Source organism: Geotrypetes seraphini, chromosome 6 (genome assembly GCF_902459505.1).
Source record: "Geotrypetes seraphini chromosome 6, aGeoSer1.1, whole genome shotgun sequence".
In the NCBI taxonomy this organism is placed as follows: domain Eukaryota; kingdom Metazoa; phylum Chordata; class Amphibia; order Gymnophiona; family Dermophiidae; genus Geotrypetes; species Geotrypetes seraphini.
Window position 1 is genome coordinate 251,692,834 of NC_047089.1, and position 17,114 is coordinate 251,709,947.

General features: G+C 42.2%; 1 protein-coding gene across 2 annotated transcripts in view; it reads left to right on the forward strand.

Moving 5' to 3' along the window:
- The window catches only part of CFAP47 (cilia and flagella associated protein 47), a 1,062,207-nt gene that overhangs the window by 306,981 nt on the left and 738,112 nt on the right, over nucleotides 1–17,114 (forward strand). For both annotated transcript variants that reach the window (XM_033947561.1, XM_033947559.1), the window contains exon 26: nucleotides 5,481–5,690. In XM_033947561.1, the coding sequence (XP_033803452.1) occupies nucleotides 5,481–5,690 (210 nt within the window). The remainder of the gene's footprint in view (nucleotides 1–5,480; nucleotides 5,691–17,114) is intronic.

Consider the following 17,114-nt stretch of genomic DNA (forward strand, 5'->3'; position numbering starts at 1 on the left):
GATTCTGGAAGACTGGAAAATAGCAAATGTCACGCCCATCTTCAAGAAAGGCTCAAGGGGAGACCCAGGAAACTACAGGCCGGTGAGCTTGACCTCGGTCCCGGGAAAGATGATGCAAGCACTGATTAAAGACAGCATCTGGGAACACATCGACAACTATGGGCAGCTAAAGTCGAGCCAGCATGGCTTCTGCAAGGGCAGGTCATGCCTCACGAACTTATTATACTTCTTTGAGGGGGTAACCAGCCAGGTGGATAAAGGGGAATCCATAGATATCATTTACCTTGACTTCCAAAAAGCCTTCGACAAGGTGCCACATGAAAGACTACTAAGGAAGCTATGGAACCATGGGGTGCAAGGGGAGGTCCACCGATGGATCAAAAACTGGCTGGCGGACAGGAAACAGAGGGTTGGAGTAAAGGGACATTACTCAGACTGGCAATGGGTCACGAGCGGAGTTCCACAGGGGTCGGTGCTGGGACCGCTCCTATTCAATATATTCATTAACGACCTGGAAGCAGGAACAAAATGTGAGGTTATTAAATTTGCGGATGACACCAAACTATATTGCAAGGTCAATAACATGGAGGACTGCGAAGATCTCCAAAAAGATCTGACAACACTGGAAAAATGGGCCAAAAAGTGGCAAATGAGTTTCAACATAGGGAAATGCAAGGTCATGCATATAGGGAAAAAAAACCCGATGTTCACTTACAAAATGGGGGGATCAGCGCTAGGGGTGAGCGACCTTGAAAGAGACCTGGGAGTGATGGTAGACACAACATTGAAGGCGTCGGCGCAGTGTGCCACGGCCTCAAGGAAAGCAAACAGAATGTTGGGTATCATTAAGAAGGGTATCACGACCAGGACAAAGGAAGTCATCCTGCCACTGTATTGTGCTATGGTGCGCCCGCACCTGGAGTACTGTGTTCAGTTCTGGTCGCTGTACCTCAAGAAGGACATGGAGGTACTTGAGAGGGTCCAGAGAAGAGCTACTAAGCTAATAAAGGGCATGGAGGGCCTCTCATATACTGACAGACTGAAAAAGCTAGGGCTTTTCTCCCTGGAAAAGCGGAGACTTAGAGATGACATGATAGAAACCTTCAAGATCATGAAGGGCATAGAAAAAATAGACAGGGACAGATTTTTCAAATTAAGGGGATCAAGAAGTACAAGGGGGCACTCAGAGAAATTGAAAGGGGAGAGGTTTAGAACAAACGCCAGGAAGTTCTTTTTTACACAGAGGGTGGTGGATACATGGAACACGCTACCAGAGGATGTGATAAACAGGAGCACGCTACAGGGGTTCAAAGAAGCTTTGGATAGGTACTTGGAAGACAAAGGGATTGAGGGGTACAGATAAGAGTAAAGGTAGATTATAGGGATGGGATTAGAGGTAAGTTACAAAATTAATCAGGGACCACTGTTCAGGCACTAGGCCTGATGGGCCGCCGCGGGAGCGGACCGCTGAGCAAGATGGACCTCTGGTCTGACTCAGCGGGGGCAACTTCTTATGTTCTTATGATTATTTATAGGAGCTGATTCTATAAATGGCACCTAAATTGTCCAGCACACACAAAAAAAGGCCCCAGCCATGTGTCAATCACACCTAGGTACCATTTATAGAATCGCGGCTAGTGGCGCCTATGTAAAATCTTAGGCGCCTGAAATGTAGGCGAGGGTTTTAAAGGCCTACATTTCAGGCCTCTAAGTTTTTGGAGAATCGAGCTTAATGGCGCCTAAATCACTACTCCACCCATAGAAACGCCCACTTAAGCGTTTGGTGCCACTAAGCACCATGCAATAGGCACCTATCTTTTAGAGAATCAGATAGGCACTTATCGCACAATTATTGAGCTTATTAAGGATATTTTGTCAATTAAGTTAGGCGCCTAACTTTAGGCGTCCTTTATAGAATCAGCCCTATGGGGCCAAATTCTATATATAGCGCTGAAAAATTGAGTGCAAAGCACTATTCTATAAATGACGCTCCAGCTTGCGTAGCACTAGAATCCGCACCAACTGAAACCTGGTATAAATCCTTGTGCCTAAATTAGTAAGTAAGTAAGCAATAGTATTCTTGTATCCCGCTACATCTCAACCAAATGGAAGTTCAAAGTGATTAAGAAAAAAACAAAAAATGATTATGCAAAAATTTTCTAAATAAGTAAGACTTCATTTTTTTTTTCCTGAAAAATGACATAAGATTGAGAAGCGGATATCTCAAGAGGTTGGGACATAGAAACATGATTGCAAATAAAGGCCGAATGGCCCATCCATTCTACCAATCCACAAAATCTGCTATCTTATCCTCTCCCTAAGAGATCCCACATGCCTGTCCCATGCTACTTTGAATTCAGATAGTCTTCATCTCCACCACCTCCATCAGGGAAACCAGAATCGATCTGCTAGATAGCTAAAGGAATGCCTTAAAAATTTCTTGAAGCGTATCCCAGGGAATTTTTAGGCCTCAGAATCCTGCTGTACGCCCAGAGCTCAAAGGGGCGGTTTTGGAGGAGTGGTTAGGGTGGGAGGTGGGCAGGATGTTGGTTGGCTGGACAGGTCTTGCTGCCGTCCAGCCGACGGGCCCGCCTCGTGGAAATGAGACGGGCCCGCCCCTTCCCGGCCCATCCCCGCTAAATCTAAGGCCTGATTGGCCCAGGCTCTAGAAGCCTGGACCAATCAGGCCTTAGGCATAGCGGGTCCGCCCATCCCCACTAATCCTAAGGCCTGATTGGGATGGGCGGACCCGCTATGCCTAAGGCCTGATTGGTCCAGGCTTCTAGAGCCTGGGCCAATCAGGCCTTAGATTTAGCGGGGATGGGCCGGGAAGGGGCAGGCCCATCTCATTTCCACGAGGCGGGCCTGTCGGCTGGACGGCAGCAAGATCCGTCCAGCCGACCAACATGTAAAGATTAGTTGGGGGAGGGAGGTTAGTTTTGGGGGTGGGGGAGGGTCGTCGGGCTTTCCGGCAGGAGGATTGGGCATCCTCCTGCCCGCCATTACCAGTTTTGGGGGGGAGGGGGGTTCCAGGGGGGTTCCGGCAGGAGGACTGGGCATCCTCCTGCCCGCGATTACCAGTTTGGGGGGATGGGGGTTCCAGGGGGGTTCCGGCAGGAGGACTGGGCATCCTCCTGTCGGCGATGGGACAGGCGGCCGCAACTGCGGCCACTATACTTATAGCAGCAGGGAGATCCCTTGCTGCCATAAGTATAGCGGCTGCGTCTAATTTAACCCGATTCTCTAACCGGTGTCTGTACCATGGACGCCGGTTACAGAATCGTGGTTTAGTGTAGGAACGATTCTGTATAGGACACCTCTCCTGGGCGTCCTATACAGAATCAGGGCCTCAGCGTTATTAGAAAGGCGATCTTATGCTGTTTTTCATTAAAATTGTAAGCAGTGAAAAGCAGGCACCACTATAGTTTATTTTTATGTGGTATATCTATTTTGTTGGAAAAGTGATATGGGAGGGGGAAGGGTTAAATTTTCTTGTTGAAAGATTGCTGATTTTCAAGTGATGCTGTATCTTACGTGTTTGTTATTTATTGTACTCTTCTTGTAAATTACAAATGAATAAAGAACTTAAAAAAAAAAGATTTTTAAAAATTGTTTAATCTTTTTTAAATTTCTCTTCTGTCACAGGGAGTGAGTTGGATTTGAATTAGCAACGTCAGGGTAGAAAGCTGTAGGTCTAACCAGTGTGCTTCAGAGTGAGCTAGCGAGCTGCATAGCAATTGTAAAACTAGGTCTTATAGGCAATGTAAAGCAGGTCTACTTTTGAGCGTGGTTTGGGCGATCGATAAACGTGAGTTAGGTGGGTGAGACTTAGGTGAGCTTTGGACGTCTCTAATGCGTTCTGCTAAATAGGTTTATGGGGCTTTTATTTTTGCTTTATTAAGCTCAAAATACATTCAATAATGCACCACATAAACAGGGCACATGAATACAGATATATTGCATGCAAAACCTTTTCTTTTTGTGGGCAAACAGCAATGGTATTTGCTAATTATAGGAAAAGATCCATTAACAAGCACAGCTCATGAAAAATATATCTTTATATTGCTTTCTTTAAAAACTTCTCTTTTTCTGAGTAAAGAGTGCTGCAATGTGCAAAGTCTTGAAAGAGCTGCATTAAGCAAGCAAGGCTCATGAACAAAATATTTACATAGACAACTTCATTTCCAAAAGGTAAAGAACAGAAAAAAGAGATACAGACCTCACCTTGGCTTCTAGTTCAGAGCAAATGGACAGAGCTGCACAATGGTGACCTCATTGTGAGATCATCAAGGTGCACCTGGAAGATAGAATGCCACTAATAAAATAGGAATATGTGCTGGGGAAGCAGACCATACTTGGGATTTGAATCCATGACCTTTGGAAGATGAGAACAGGGCTTTTATCCATTGAGCCATATCAGCTTCCATTCAGGTGCCTCTTCCTGACATGTGACAGCATACAATTCCTTAGGAATGGGTTGTGTACCACAACTTGCGAGATGGATTATAGAAATCAATCATTTTTCTCAGCTCTGCCTCCTTGTCTCCCTGGGCAGTTCCCTCTCTTTTCAGTCTTAACTTCTACAAGCAAGTTGAGCAGGTGTCTTTTCCTCTGCTCTGCACTAGGTTTGTTTTTTGGGGGGTATTAATCTGATCTTTTTCGAGACTGCCCTGTGCTAGAAGATTCCCAGTAGTCCTGGGATAGCTCTGCCTGGGAGAAGGGTCAGATGTTGGGGTCTGTGTCTAAATGGTAGATGGTGAATTGGTTGTACCTTTAGTTTTGCAAAGATTGTTTACTGGTTTTTGTTCCTGTTGCTTATTCCTATAATGCCTACTGCAGAGTAGAGCAAAGTTAATGCTCTCGGAAAAGCCTCCAAACTCTTCCTTGTTATCATTTCCTCTTCTAGGGGTTATCGCTTTCTTTGGTAAGAACTGAAGAGAGAGGGCACTGCCCAGGGAGACAAGAAGGCAGAGCTGAGAAAAATATGCACAACTGTAAGGAATCATTCGCTGTTCTACAGAGGTTATGTCACCTGTAGATAGTTCCCATCTTGATCCAGTGAAAGTTACCTCAGCCTGTTGAGAATTTAGTCAATATGAATACAAGATCAGAAAGGAGCTTTCCAATAGGAGGTACTGGAGCAAAGAGGCCTAAGAGGATTTACATCTAATTCTTTTTTTTCCTTCATTTGGTCACTACCTAAAGAAATGGTGGTCTTGTGCAAGGAATCTATCGAGCTGCAATGGGCCATTACGAAGAGCTAATTGCCTGTGATAGGAAACAAGTTGATATGTTAAATGTGAAAATGTTTTCTCATTTTTCAATCAGTTTCACTTGACTAACAGTTTGAAAAGCACATTTGCATGCTGTGATTATGTTTCTTGTACTTTACTCTGAGCTATGCATTGATAAAAAGGAGAGTCAGCTCTGATGCTGTGGCCCACTGAGAACTAATTGAGTCATTCTACATATTCTCACAGAGAATCGGCATTACGTGTTGAACTTCCCGAAGCGCAGTTTGAAGACGAAGACAAACTTAGCCCTCTTTCTCTGCAGTTTCTCAGTGGCCAAGTTGTTTCGGTCTCATCAGGGGGAAGAAGTCCAGGACTAACGTGTCAGATTAACTTCAAGTCATATCGACCCCTCTCTCTTTTAGGAAATATAGTGTTTATCGATGAAGATGATAACAGGTAAGAAGACACTGAGGGATAATTTCATAACAGAAAATCTAACCTATGTTGTGCCTATTTTAGAATCTCTCGTCTTAAAGGAAGTGAAGTCTTAAATATTGCAAAAACCTGTATAACACTTCAGCCATATAATAATTTCCCCAAAACTTGTACCATTCAAAATAGACAGATAATGATGATAATTCATAGGAATTTTTTTTATCTTTTTTAAAAAATATGGAATTCCTCAAACCCTAATACCACCAGATCCTCCCACAAATTAAAACTATCCTTCCCCTCGCTAAAAGGCATTTCCCACTCAGGAAAGCTAGGGACCTCCCTCCACTTCAAAATCACTGAGCTCTGGAACAACCTTACCTCCCCTCTTCGGAACTTAAGCTCTCTCCAAGTTTTCCGCAAACATCTGAAAACCTGGCTTTTCTCAAAAAATGTAAGTCTCCCTCCAACTTAGAAATCAAGGAAACTCTTATATCTTGGCATCCCAAGTCCTCTAAATTTTCTTCCCACTTCTACCTCTAACCCTCTGTTGTAGTTTCTTCCTATTTCTCCTACTGTAAACCGCGTCGAGCTCTACGAACATGGAGATGATGCGGTATACAAACCTAAGGATTAGATTAGATAAGAATCATATAAAGGTCAGCAAATTCTGCCCAGCAAACACTTGAAGCTAAATAGCGCTCTCATTTAGCCCCCTTTACAAAACTGTAGCGCGGTTTGTAGCTCTGGCTACCGCAGTAACAGCACCGACACTCGAAGGAATTCTTTTTTTTTTTTTCATTATTATTTTTTATTTTCAAGTTTTACATAAAGTGTACAAAATATTAAAATACAATTGATGAATACACAATATCACTTTTATATCTAATACATCATATTCTAAATATATTTTTATCTCTTCTCTCTCACCCCACCCTTCTATTACTTTTCAATCATGCATTACATATTGTATATCATATTATATATCGATATATATATATATATATGTATATCGAAGGAATTCTATGAACGTTGGAGCCGTTACTGTCGCAGCTGGTGCTAAAAACCACGCTTTGGTGGGTTACTACTTTAAAATTGTTATAATCCAAGTCCCAATTTTTCTAGAAGTGCACATTTAAAACAGTCTCTAAACATTTATCCACCACCATTACATTGCACAATTTTTTTTTTTTTTTTTAATCTTTATTAATTTTCAGGTCAACAAAAAGTGCAGGACAATATACATACATTAATCACCAAAATAAACACTTATAATCAGTCAATAATAACACATAAAGAATAACCCCCCTCCCATTCCCTTCTGGTACATGTAATCAAGGATCATAACAAAGCAAAGAGATGACCCCCCCACCCTTCCCTGAATGTGTGTGTAAATCCACAAAAATTAATGATAAAAGACAATTATAATGAAGTAATAAAAGACGTCAATGGGCCCCAAACCAATTTAAATAAATTGCTATGCCCCAACATATCAGCGTACATCTTTTCATACTTGTAGCTTAAGCATAAATTCGCCCACCAAAAAGGAAAATTAAGGCAATCATAATAATTCTTCCAATTACGAGTAACATAGTAGATGACGGCAGATAAAGATCCGAATGGCCCATCTAGTCTGCCCAACCTGATTCAATTTAAATATATATATATATTTTTTCTTCTTTGCTATTTCTGGGCAAGAATCCAAAGCTCTGCCCAGCCCTGTTCTTAGGTTCCAACTACTGAAGTCTCCGTCGAAGCTCACTCCAGCCCATCTACACCCTCCCAGCCATTGAAGCCCTCCCCAAACGGTCATATACAGACACAGACCGTGCAAGTCTGCCCAATACTGGCCTTAGTTCTTCAATATTTATTATTATTTTCTGATTCTAGATCCTCTGTGTTCATCCCACGCTTCTTTGAACTCAGTCACCGTTTTCCTCTCCACCACCTCTCTCGGGAGCGCATTCCAGGCATCCACCACCCTCTCCGTAAAGTAGAATTTCCTAACATTCCTCTTGAATCAACCACCCCTCAGCCTCAAATTATGTCCTCTGGTTTTACCATTTTCCTTTCTCTGGAAAAGATTTTGTTCTACGTTAATACCCTTCAAGTATTTGAACGTCTGAATCATATCTCTCCTGTCCCTCCTTTCCTCTAGGGTATACATATTCAGGGTTAGAATTATCTAACTTCTGCAGATGAACCGGAGTCCAAAAAGTCCTATGCAACAAAAAAAAACAACAACCAAGTTTGTCTCAGAGATGCTGGCACTGTACACCTCATCCTCCAAGACCAAATTTGTGGCCATTGAGTAGCAAAAATCTGCTGCTTAATCTCAATGCTCCAATTATCTCTAAGACTAGATTTTGGTTTCTTGTTCAAAAATTCAGATATTAATTTATACCACTTGGCTGCCTGATGCCCTAGCAAATTGGTCTGGAAGCATAGGCCCAGCAAACTATACTGATTTTTTACATTTCGCCAATCAGGAAACCCTTTCTGAATGGCCTGCTTCAACTGCAACCACTTATATACTTTCTGAGGTGCGTACATCTGCCTGTAGCCAATGCTTCCAAATTTGAATCTTGGAGTTAGAAACATAGAAACATAGAAGATGACGGCAGATAAGGGCCATAGCCCATCAGGTCTGCCCACTCTACTGACCCACCCCCAAGTCTACTATCCTAGGGATCCCACTCCTGGTGACAGGTTCCCTTGGCTTAACCCTCTAAGGGATCCCACAAGGATTGACATGTGGACTTGTTTCAGCTCAGATGTTAAATTATTCATAAATTGTAAGGTTTTCAAAGTAGATAATAAAATACTATTATCCTTGTAAATACGAGGTAGTTTAATACTTAAAACATGGCTCAATCGTAATGGGGACAAGAGTTGATGTTCCAAGATTAGCCAATCCGGGAGATGCTCCAAAACCTCAGGAAGGATCCATTACATACCTTGCTGCATGATAAGAGCTTGATGGTATCTGTAAAAATTTGGTAAATTTACCCCACCCGCCGCAATTGGTTTTGTAGAGATACTAAAGCTATTCTAGCAGTTTTACCCAGCCAAATAAATTTAGTGAAAATTCTATTTCATTTCAGCAATAAAGATTTCTCATTTACTGTCATTGTGTCTTCCAGAGTTGTTTTAATCATAATACCTAGATATTTTATCCCCTCTTCCTTCCAGAGGAATGGGAATGACTCAAATAATCATTTATCGGAAGAACCTCCGATTTACTCCAACTTATTTTGTATCCAGAGAATTTCCCAAATCTATCAATCAAATCCTGTAAATGTGAAATGGTGGAATCAGGATTCTTCAAATGAAGCAAGATATCATCTGCATAAGCAGAGATCTTATATTCCCAACCATACATGTCCTCACTGGGCACGAAGCTAACCCAGCTGGGGATATTTAGTTATGCAGATGATTTTACGATTATCATCCAATTCACCAATTCTGTCTCTGAAACTATTCCCAAAGCTTCAGAAGCTATAAACATGATGGAACAATGGATGACAAACTTTAGGCTCAAACTCAATTCAGATAAAACAACTTTTTTCATTGCTTCACCACATCCACTTGACATTAAATCACCCCTCTGTATCAATAACCTTAGTTACCCTATCCAGCCCTCCATAAAGATACTAGGTGTAACTCTGGATCAATGCCTAATCATGAAAGGCCAAGTCAGTGGCGTACCTAGGGTATGTGGCACCCGGGGCCCATCATTTTTTGACACCCCCCCCCCCCCCATCTATATGAAAAATATGATTTTTAGTACCAATCTACATATCGCACCACAAGAGTGTACCTAGGAAAAGGCTGCATCTTAAACACTGCAGTGAGCACTAGAACACCAACACATACATTGTAAAACTAAACAAGCCAGATCCCGCACAGTCAATTGGTCCTGTAGTCAATGCCAACTGAAAACTATGTCTTTTTCAGAACACACAGAACAGAGATACACCCTCGCCCAAAATGGAATAATCACAAACTAAAAATAGAAATATGTAGACAAAAGTTAAACTGATCCGCCAAGAAACCAGACCCTGGATACAATGCAACACCACAAAAAACAGTAACACATGTCCTCTAATACAGTGCAAAATATAAAGACAGTAGATGTAAATTTGAAAAACCTGATACATAACAATCACCACTTTATAAATTTTTTTTTCCAATTATTTTTATTTTCAAATTTTTACATAAAGTGTACATAATATTTAAAATACAATTGATAATTTCATAGTATCACTTATATATCTAATACATTATATATCTAAATTTGATTTTCCCCCTTACCCTCCCCCCACCCTTTTATTACTTTAATATAATATTTCAAATATTTACAGAAAGTATACAACATATTAGAATAGAATTGATAAATATTCAATAACATTTTTATATCTAATACAATATGTTCTAATTAAATTTTTTCCCCTTCTCCCTCCCCCCACCCTTCTATTAATTTTCATTCATATATTACATTTTGTATAATATATTATAATATATTATGTATAAATTATTTTCCTTACCCCCCCTCTATGTGTGTCATGAAAAAAAAAAAAATAAAAAAAAATCCCTATAAGAAGAAAAGAAGAAGAAATTTTTATTATTTATTCATTACAGTATTTTGTCAATGGCCCCCATATTTTTATAAATTTAGTATATGTCCCCTTTTGTATTGCTATTGTTCTTTCCATTTTAAATAAATGACATATCGTATTCCACCAAAATGTATAATTTAGGTTGTTGTAATTTTTCCAGTTGTTAGTTATATGTTGAATGGCAACCCCTGTCATAATTAATAAAAGCTTGTTATTTTCTGTTGAAATTTGACTTTTTTTTCTCATCATTGTTCCAAATAAAATTGTATCATATGAAATTGCAATATGATTTTCCATTAATTTATTAATTTGTGGCCAAATTGAATTCCAAAAATTTTTTATATAGGGACAATGATATAATAAATGATCTAATGTCCCTGGTTCTAGATTACAGTGCCAGCATTTATTGGACTTAGAGCTGTCTAATTTTTGCAAACGTGTAGGGGTCCAAAAAGCTCTATGTAATAAAAAGAACCAGGTTTGTCTCATAGATGCTGACACTGTACATCCCATTCTCCAAGACCAAATTAGTGGCCATTGAGATGCATTAATCTGATGTCCAATCTCAATGCTCCAAATGTCTCTTAGACCATTTTTTGGTTTTTTATTCAAATATCCAGATATTAATTTATACCACAAAGCGGCTTGAACCACTTTATAAATTAACAAATAAAAATAAAACAAATAATGAGAAATAAAAAAATACCATTTTATTGGACTAATCCCCGTAAGCTCGGTCCCCATCCCCGCAAACCACCTGATTCCATCCACACAAGCCTTGAATTGTTTATATTAAAGTATAAAAAGAAACAATATTCTGTACAATTGTCAATTTATAAATCAGCGTCTTCTCCCCACTCTCTTCCCCATTTCCCTTCAGCATCCTCAGCCCACTCTCTCTCCACTTTCCTTCAGCGCACGCACATAAAAACAAGCAAGTAATTTTATATCATTTTCATTCTATTCATTCATAGAAATTAAAGTCTAGATAATGCCAGTCACATAACAAAACATGATTTTACAAAAATAATTCCCTGCAGTCAAGCCTGCAAGGATTACTAGATGTCTTTCAGCAGTTCCCCTCCCTCCCCCTTACCTTTGTGGCCAAGTCAAAATGATCTACCAACAATAAAATTTTAAAAACACAAAGCACGCTGTACGCAGAGAAAATGTTAATTATCATTTATATTCCGCGGGTTTTCAAAGAGGTCAAGGCAGATGACTTTATGCAATGTCACCTCAGTAACAACTATACAAAAATAGACAAATATTCCCCCTCCCTTTTTACTAAACTGCGATAGCGGTTTTTAGCGTAGGGAGCTGCGCTGAATGCCCCACGCTGCTCTCGACGCTCATAGGCTCCCTGCGCTAAAAAACTCTATTGCGGTTTAGTAAAAGGGGGCCATAGTGCAAAATATAGACAGCAGATATAAATTTTCAAAACGGACACATTTTGATCACTAAGTTGAAAATAAAATCATTTTTCCTACTTTTTTGTCTGGTGATTTCATGAGTCTCTGGTCCTTCTTCTGGTCCTTCTTCTTTCTCTCTCCCCCTGGCTCCCCTCTTTATTTCTGCCTTTCTTTCTCTCTCCTCCTGGCCCCCCTCTTTATTTCTGCCTTTCTTTCTCTCCCCTTGGTCCCCCTCTTTCTTTCTGCCTTTCTTTCTCTCTCCCCCTGGCCCTCCTCTTTCTTTCTGCCTTTCTTTCTCTCCCCCTTGACCCCCTCTTTATTTCTGCCTTTCTTTCTCTCCCCTTGGTCCCCCTCTTTCTTTCTGCCTTTCTTTCTCTCTCCCCCTGGCCCCCCCCTCTTTATTTTTTCCTTTCTTTCTCTCTCCCCCTAGCCCGCACAAAGCCATCGTGCCGATTTCTCCACTTCCACGATTCTTTCCCTACCCTCACCCCCAAGCCAGCAGCCGATTTCTTCCTGCTCCTTCCCCGATGTCCTGAACTTCATCGGGCAGCAGCAGCATTCACAATTCACTGCTGTTGCCCGCTTCAGGCCTTCCTCTCTGTCGGGTCCTGTCTTCATGAAAACTGGAAGTAGGCAGGACCAGGCAGAGAACAAGGCCTGAAGCCGGCAACAGCAGCGAATTGTAAACGCTGCTGCTGCCCGAAGAAGGTAATGGAGCACCGAGGCAGTCCGCTTCTCCCCCCTTCCAGCCGAACCCCCGCTGACCCTCCTATCTCCCCCCCCCCCGTGAACCTTTCCGACCTTCCCAGCGAGAGCAGCAAACCTCCTTCGCGGCTTTCTCCTCCCTCTGCCGCGTTACTGATGACGTCATCAGTGATGCGGCAGAGGGAGGATAAAGCCGACGCTACTGGAGGGAGGTTTGCTGCTTTCGCTGGGAGGGTCGGAAAGGTTCACTTGGGGGAGGAGAGATAGGATGGTCAGCGGGGTTTCGGCTGGGAGGGGGGAGAAGCGGTCTGCCTTGGTGCTCCAAGGCCTGGCGCCATTACCTTTTTCGATAATGGCGCCGATGCTGCTTTCGCTGGGAGGGTAGGAGCGCGATAGGGACCGGGCCAGCTGTGCACCCCCCCCCCTAAGGCGGCACCCGGGATGGACCTCCCCCTCGCCCCCCTTGGTACGCTACTGCCCTGGGGAAACAGCCTGCAACAAGATCGCGCGATGCCAGAGATCTTTGCCTGCTTCGGCTGTTTCCTCCGCCGCGGTCCCGCCCCTCCTCTGACATCAGAGGAGGGGCAGGACCGTGGCGGAGGAAACAGTCGAAGCAGGCAAAGATCTCTGGCATCGCGATCTTGCTGCAGGCTGTTTCCAGACGCGACACCCGGCGCAGGGGGGGGAACTGGACCGGACCGGGAGCACCCCCTCAGGGCTTGGTACCCGGGGCGGACCGCCCCTCCCGCCCCCCCCTTGGTACGCCACTGGGCCAAGTAGATTCCTTAATCAGAAAGGGATTTTTCACTCTCTGGAAACTCAGATCCCTTAAAGCTTATTTTGTTACATCGGTTTTTAGAATCCTAGTCCAATCCCTCGTACTAAGCCTGCTTGACTACTGTAACATCGCCTATTTGGCAATTTCCCAAAAAAATATGCGACGCCTACAACTGTTGCAGAATGCGGCAGTCAGACTAATCTTTGGACTAAAAAAATTTGACCACGTGACACCCTACTACCGGCAGCTACATTGGCTGCCGATGAAGGCACGCGTAAAGTTCAAATTTGCCTGTTTCTGCTTTAAAGCCCCCCAAATACATTACTGACCTTTTCTCCTTCTCAACCAACAGACACAAGAGAAGTTCACATTCCAACTTTGTTTCCCCCCCAGTGAGAGGTTGCAAACTGAAAAAACACCATGAATTCCTTCTCTCACACCAAGCAGCATCATGGGGTAAAGACCTAGAACAATTACTTTCGCCCTCTACTTATGAGGAATTTAGGAAACGTCTAAAACATCTTGACAACTGATCCACTTATCTCTTTCCTCTCAATAGCGACCTACTGTCCTTTTGATCACTTTTCTCCTCAACAATGAATTTCCTGTCTAATTACTTCTCTTTCCTCTTCTCCTCTTGAAGTCAGTCAATTTGTACCTTTGCTTAATCTTTTGTAAACCGCATAGAACTTCACGGTATTGCGGTATATAAGCTGTTATTATTATTATAAGGAATCCCCTGTATCTCCTCTGCCTGCTGTATAGCCAACAACAAGGGTTCCAGAGCAATATCAAAAAGCAAAGGAGATTAGGGACATCCCTGTCTAACTCCCCTCTTCAGACAAAAACTGCATATAAATAGGATTTATCTTGCAATCACTGTTCCTTCAAAATATCATACAGCACATATAATTCCACAAAAAGCTGATGTGATTGTGTTGAACCAAAGCTCCATGTCAGATGTGGCTGTATACTGTGGCAAAAATTCTTTTTAAACAACTTTTTTTCTTTCAGAGAAAGCACTCTTGAGTTCTCCCCGATTACTCCAGGGCAGCAGTTTGTTTTTTTTTTTTAAAAAAAGGCATTTTTGTGGTGCTTTGAAATTTTTAGAAGAATTGGGCCTTATAATTCGAGCTGGATGAAAGCAGTAAATGAGAGCGCCATGTTCAGCCCGAAGTGAAATTGCTGCATTTACTGGGCATGACTCACTGTGCTGGATATATGATGGTCCATAAAGAAACGAAAAAATATTCATATGATATTATATTTGAGTCTATATTGAATAGTACAAGTTTAAAAAAAAAATTATGACTGGAGTGGTTTGGACATTTTTGTGTAATCTTATAAAGGGAACATGTGCAACTATGTACCACTCTGAAAAAAGGGCCACCCTGCAAGCTCCTGATAAAAGAGAGGCAGATGTGAGATATCATTTATATTATAAATATACATATAACTTCCCAGCTCTGTATAGCCTCCACTTGCCATGTGCCAGCAGCAATTACACTTATGCATCTGTGTCCTCAGGAAATTATACAGCTGTGTATTTCTGCATGGGAAACTCTATTTAACATGCAAAAAGGACGCGGAGGGGCATAATTAAAAACAACGTTTAAGTCCCCTTTTGGCCTAAGGCCTTAAACGTTGAAAGAAGAAGCAGGGAAAATGTCCATTATCAAAAAAAGTCAAAAAGGAGGTTTTTTTGGATAATGGCCTGCCTCTACGTTCAGCTGTTTAAACGCCCAAACCACCACTACATCTAAACTTACACCATATAATCAACCTAAAAAAAGCCTAAGTCCCAAACGTCCAAAACAAGGGCTTTTAGGCGAAGGAGGAGCCAGTCCTTCGCCTAAAAGCTGGATTCTGTAACCGGTGTCTGTCAAAAACAACACCGGTTACAGAATCCCCCCCCTCAGCAGCGATCGGGGCAGGAGGGAGCCCAAGCCCTCCTGCCCTGGCGACTACCTAAACCCCCCACCCCCAACAACGATAATGATTTATACTGGAGCAGGACCAGACTCTCTTTTCCTAAGCCTTTGTGCTTTAGAGATCCTCTATACCAGTGTTCTTCAACCACCGGTCCATGGACCAGTGCCGGTCCACAGAAATTTCCTGCCGGTCCACAGGGCCAGCACGTGCATCAGGCCCAAAACAGTGTTCTTCAACCATCGGTCCATGGTGCGATCGATGCGGCGTTATCTTCGAGCCAGCACCCTCTTCCTAACTGATTCAGTGCACAAAGCCACAGGCAGTGGCTCCTACGCGCGTCCTGCGCCTGAACCGGAAGCCTTCTCTCTGACGTTGCAGCGTCAGAGGGAAGGCTTCCAGATGAGGCACAGGATGTGCAAGGTGCAATTATGGGGGCGGGGTTTGGGGTGGAGATTGGGTAGAGATGGGCGGGGTCTGGCCCACGACTTAGCCCAGTGTTCTTCAACCGCCGGTCCACAGAATAATTATTTTATTTCTGCCGGTCCATAGGTGTAAAAAGGTTGAAAAACACTGCTCTATCCTACTTGGATTTTGAGGTCCATTATTCTTTAGTAGGTAAAGCCTGGTTACGTTAGAAGCTCCCTACATTGAACCTGACACTCTGATATTCATTTTTGTATTACCTGTTTATATATATTTAACCTTGGGCTCCTTTTACTAAGCTGTGATAGCAGTTTTAGTGCTTGCTGAATTGCCGCGCGTTAGTTCTAGCCGCGGAGCACAGGTTTAGCGCACGTGGCAATTCAGCATGCGCTAAAAACGCTAGCGTACCTTAGTAAAAGGAGCCTCTTGTGTTGTAAATGGCAACAATCTTTAATATTCCAAAATTTAATGAAAAATCTTATCTTAAAGAAACTCCAAAAGGTAATTATAATAAATTTATAAAGATCTGGGGGGCCATTGACAGCCTACTGTAATGAATAGATGCCGTTTTCTATTGGAAGTATATTTGCAAATGGGGGGAGAGGGGGAGGGTGGGTTGTCTAAATTATACGGAAGGTTTTAACATATAAATAAGAGTATTTATATTTGTATATTTTTGATTAAATATGAATGGGGTGGGTGGGAAGAGAATAAACTTATGTATCTGAATATATTAAGAAAATTCAAGTGATGTATTTAATCTTAAATGTTTTATTAATTGCACACTTGATGTAAGTTTTAAAAAATGAATAAAGAATTATAAAAAAAAAAGAAACTCCAAAGTCCCAACATGAACCACTTTTTGTTTTCTACTTCAGGGAACCTGAATTAAACTTTAAGTTTTAAAAAGGAAAATTTAAAGTAAATTCAAATACTGCCTAAAGAGCAGAGATAAGTGAAAAAAAATAAAAAAAAAAGTCACGGGACCTGGTGGAATTCCAGTACAAAGAAAACCAAAAAAACTCTGTGGAGTGACGATGTTCCTAGAGTCAAAGTTCCAAAGGTAAACCAAAATCATCCACATAAAATAATTTCATCCACATAAAAGCCTTAAAGGACCTAGTCCGCTAGGGATACAGGACCCAACATGATCCCCGTTTCGACAAAAAGTCTTCTTCAGGGGTCCCTGGGGGTCCTTTAAAGGTGAATACGTGGAAAACAATTGTGTGGTGAGCTGGAAGTGAGACAAGTACGCAAAAGACCGGAACCATTACAGGTGCTATCCACGTCGCAGGGGTCCTCCATGCAATTGCCAGCAGAATTACCAGAACAGTGAACGTGGCGAGGGCACCAGAAGGGGAAGGTGCTTCTCAGCAAAGTCCCTACTGTAAGCGGCGTTGTCCAACTTGCTACATGCGCAGACCTTATGGGCGTATTCCAGTCCTTGACCTAGAGGATGCTGACAGTCAAGGTGCAGGAGAGCAAGGCAGACCTCGGGTTACAGACCACGATTCTGCAGAGGCCCACCCCGATAAAGACAACCAAGAGAGGAAGGGAATGAAGAAGATAAAGAGAATCA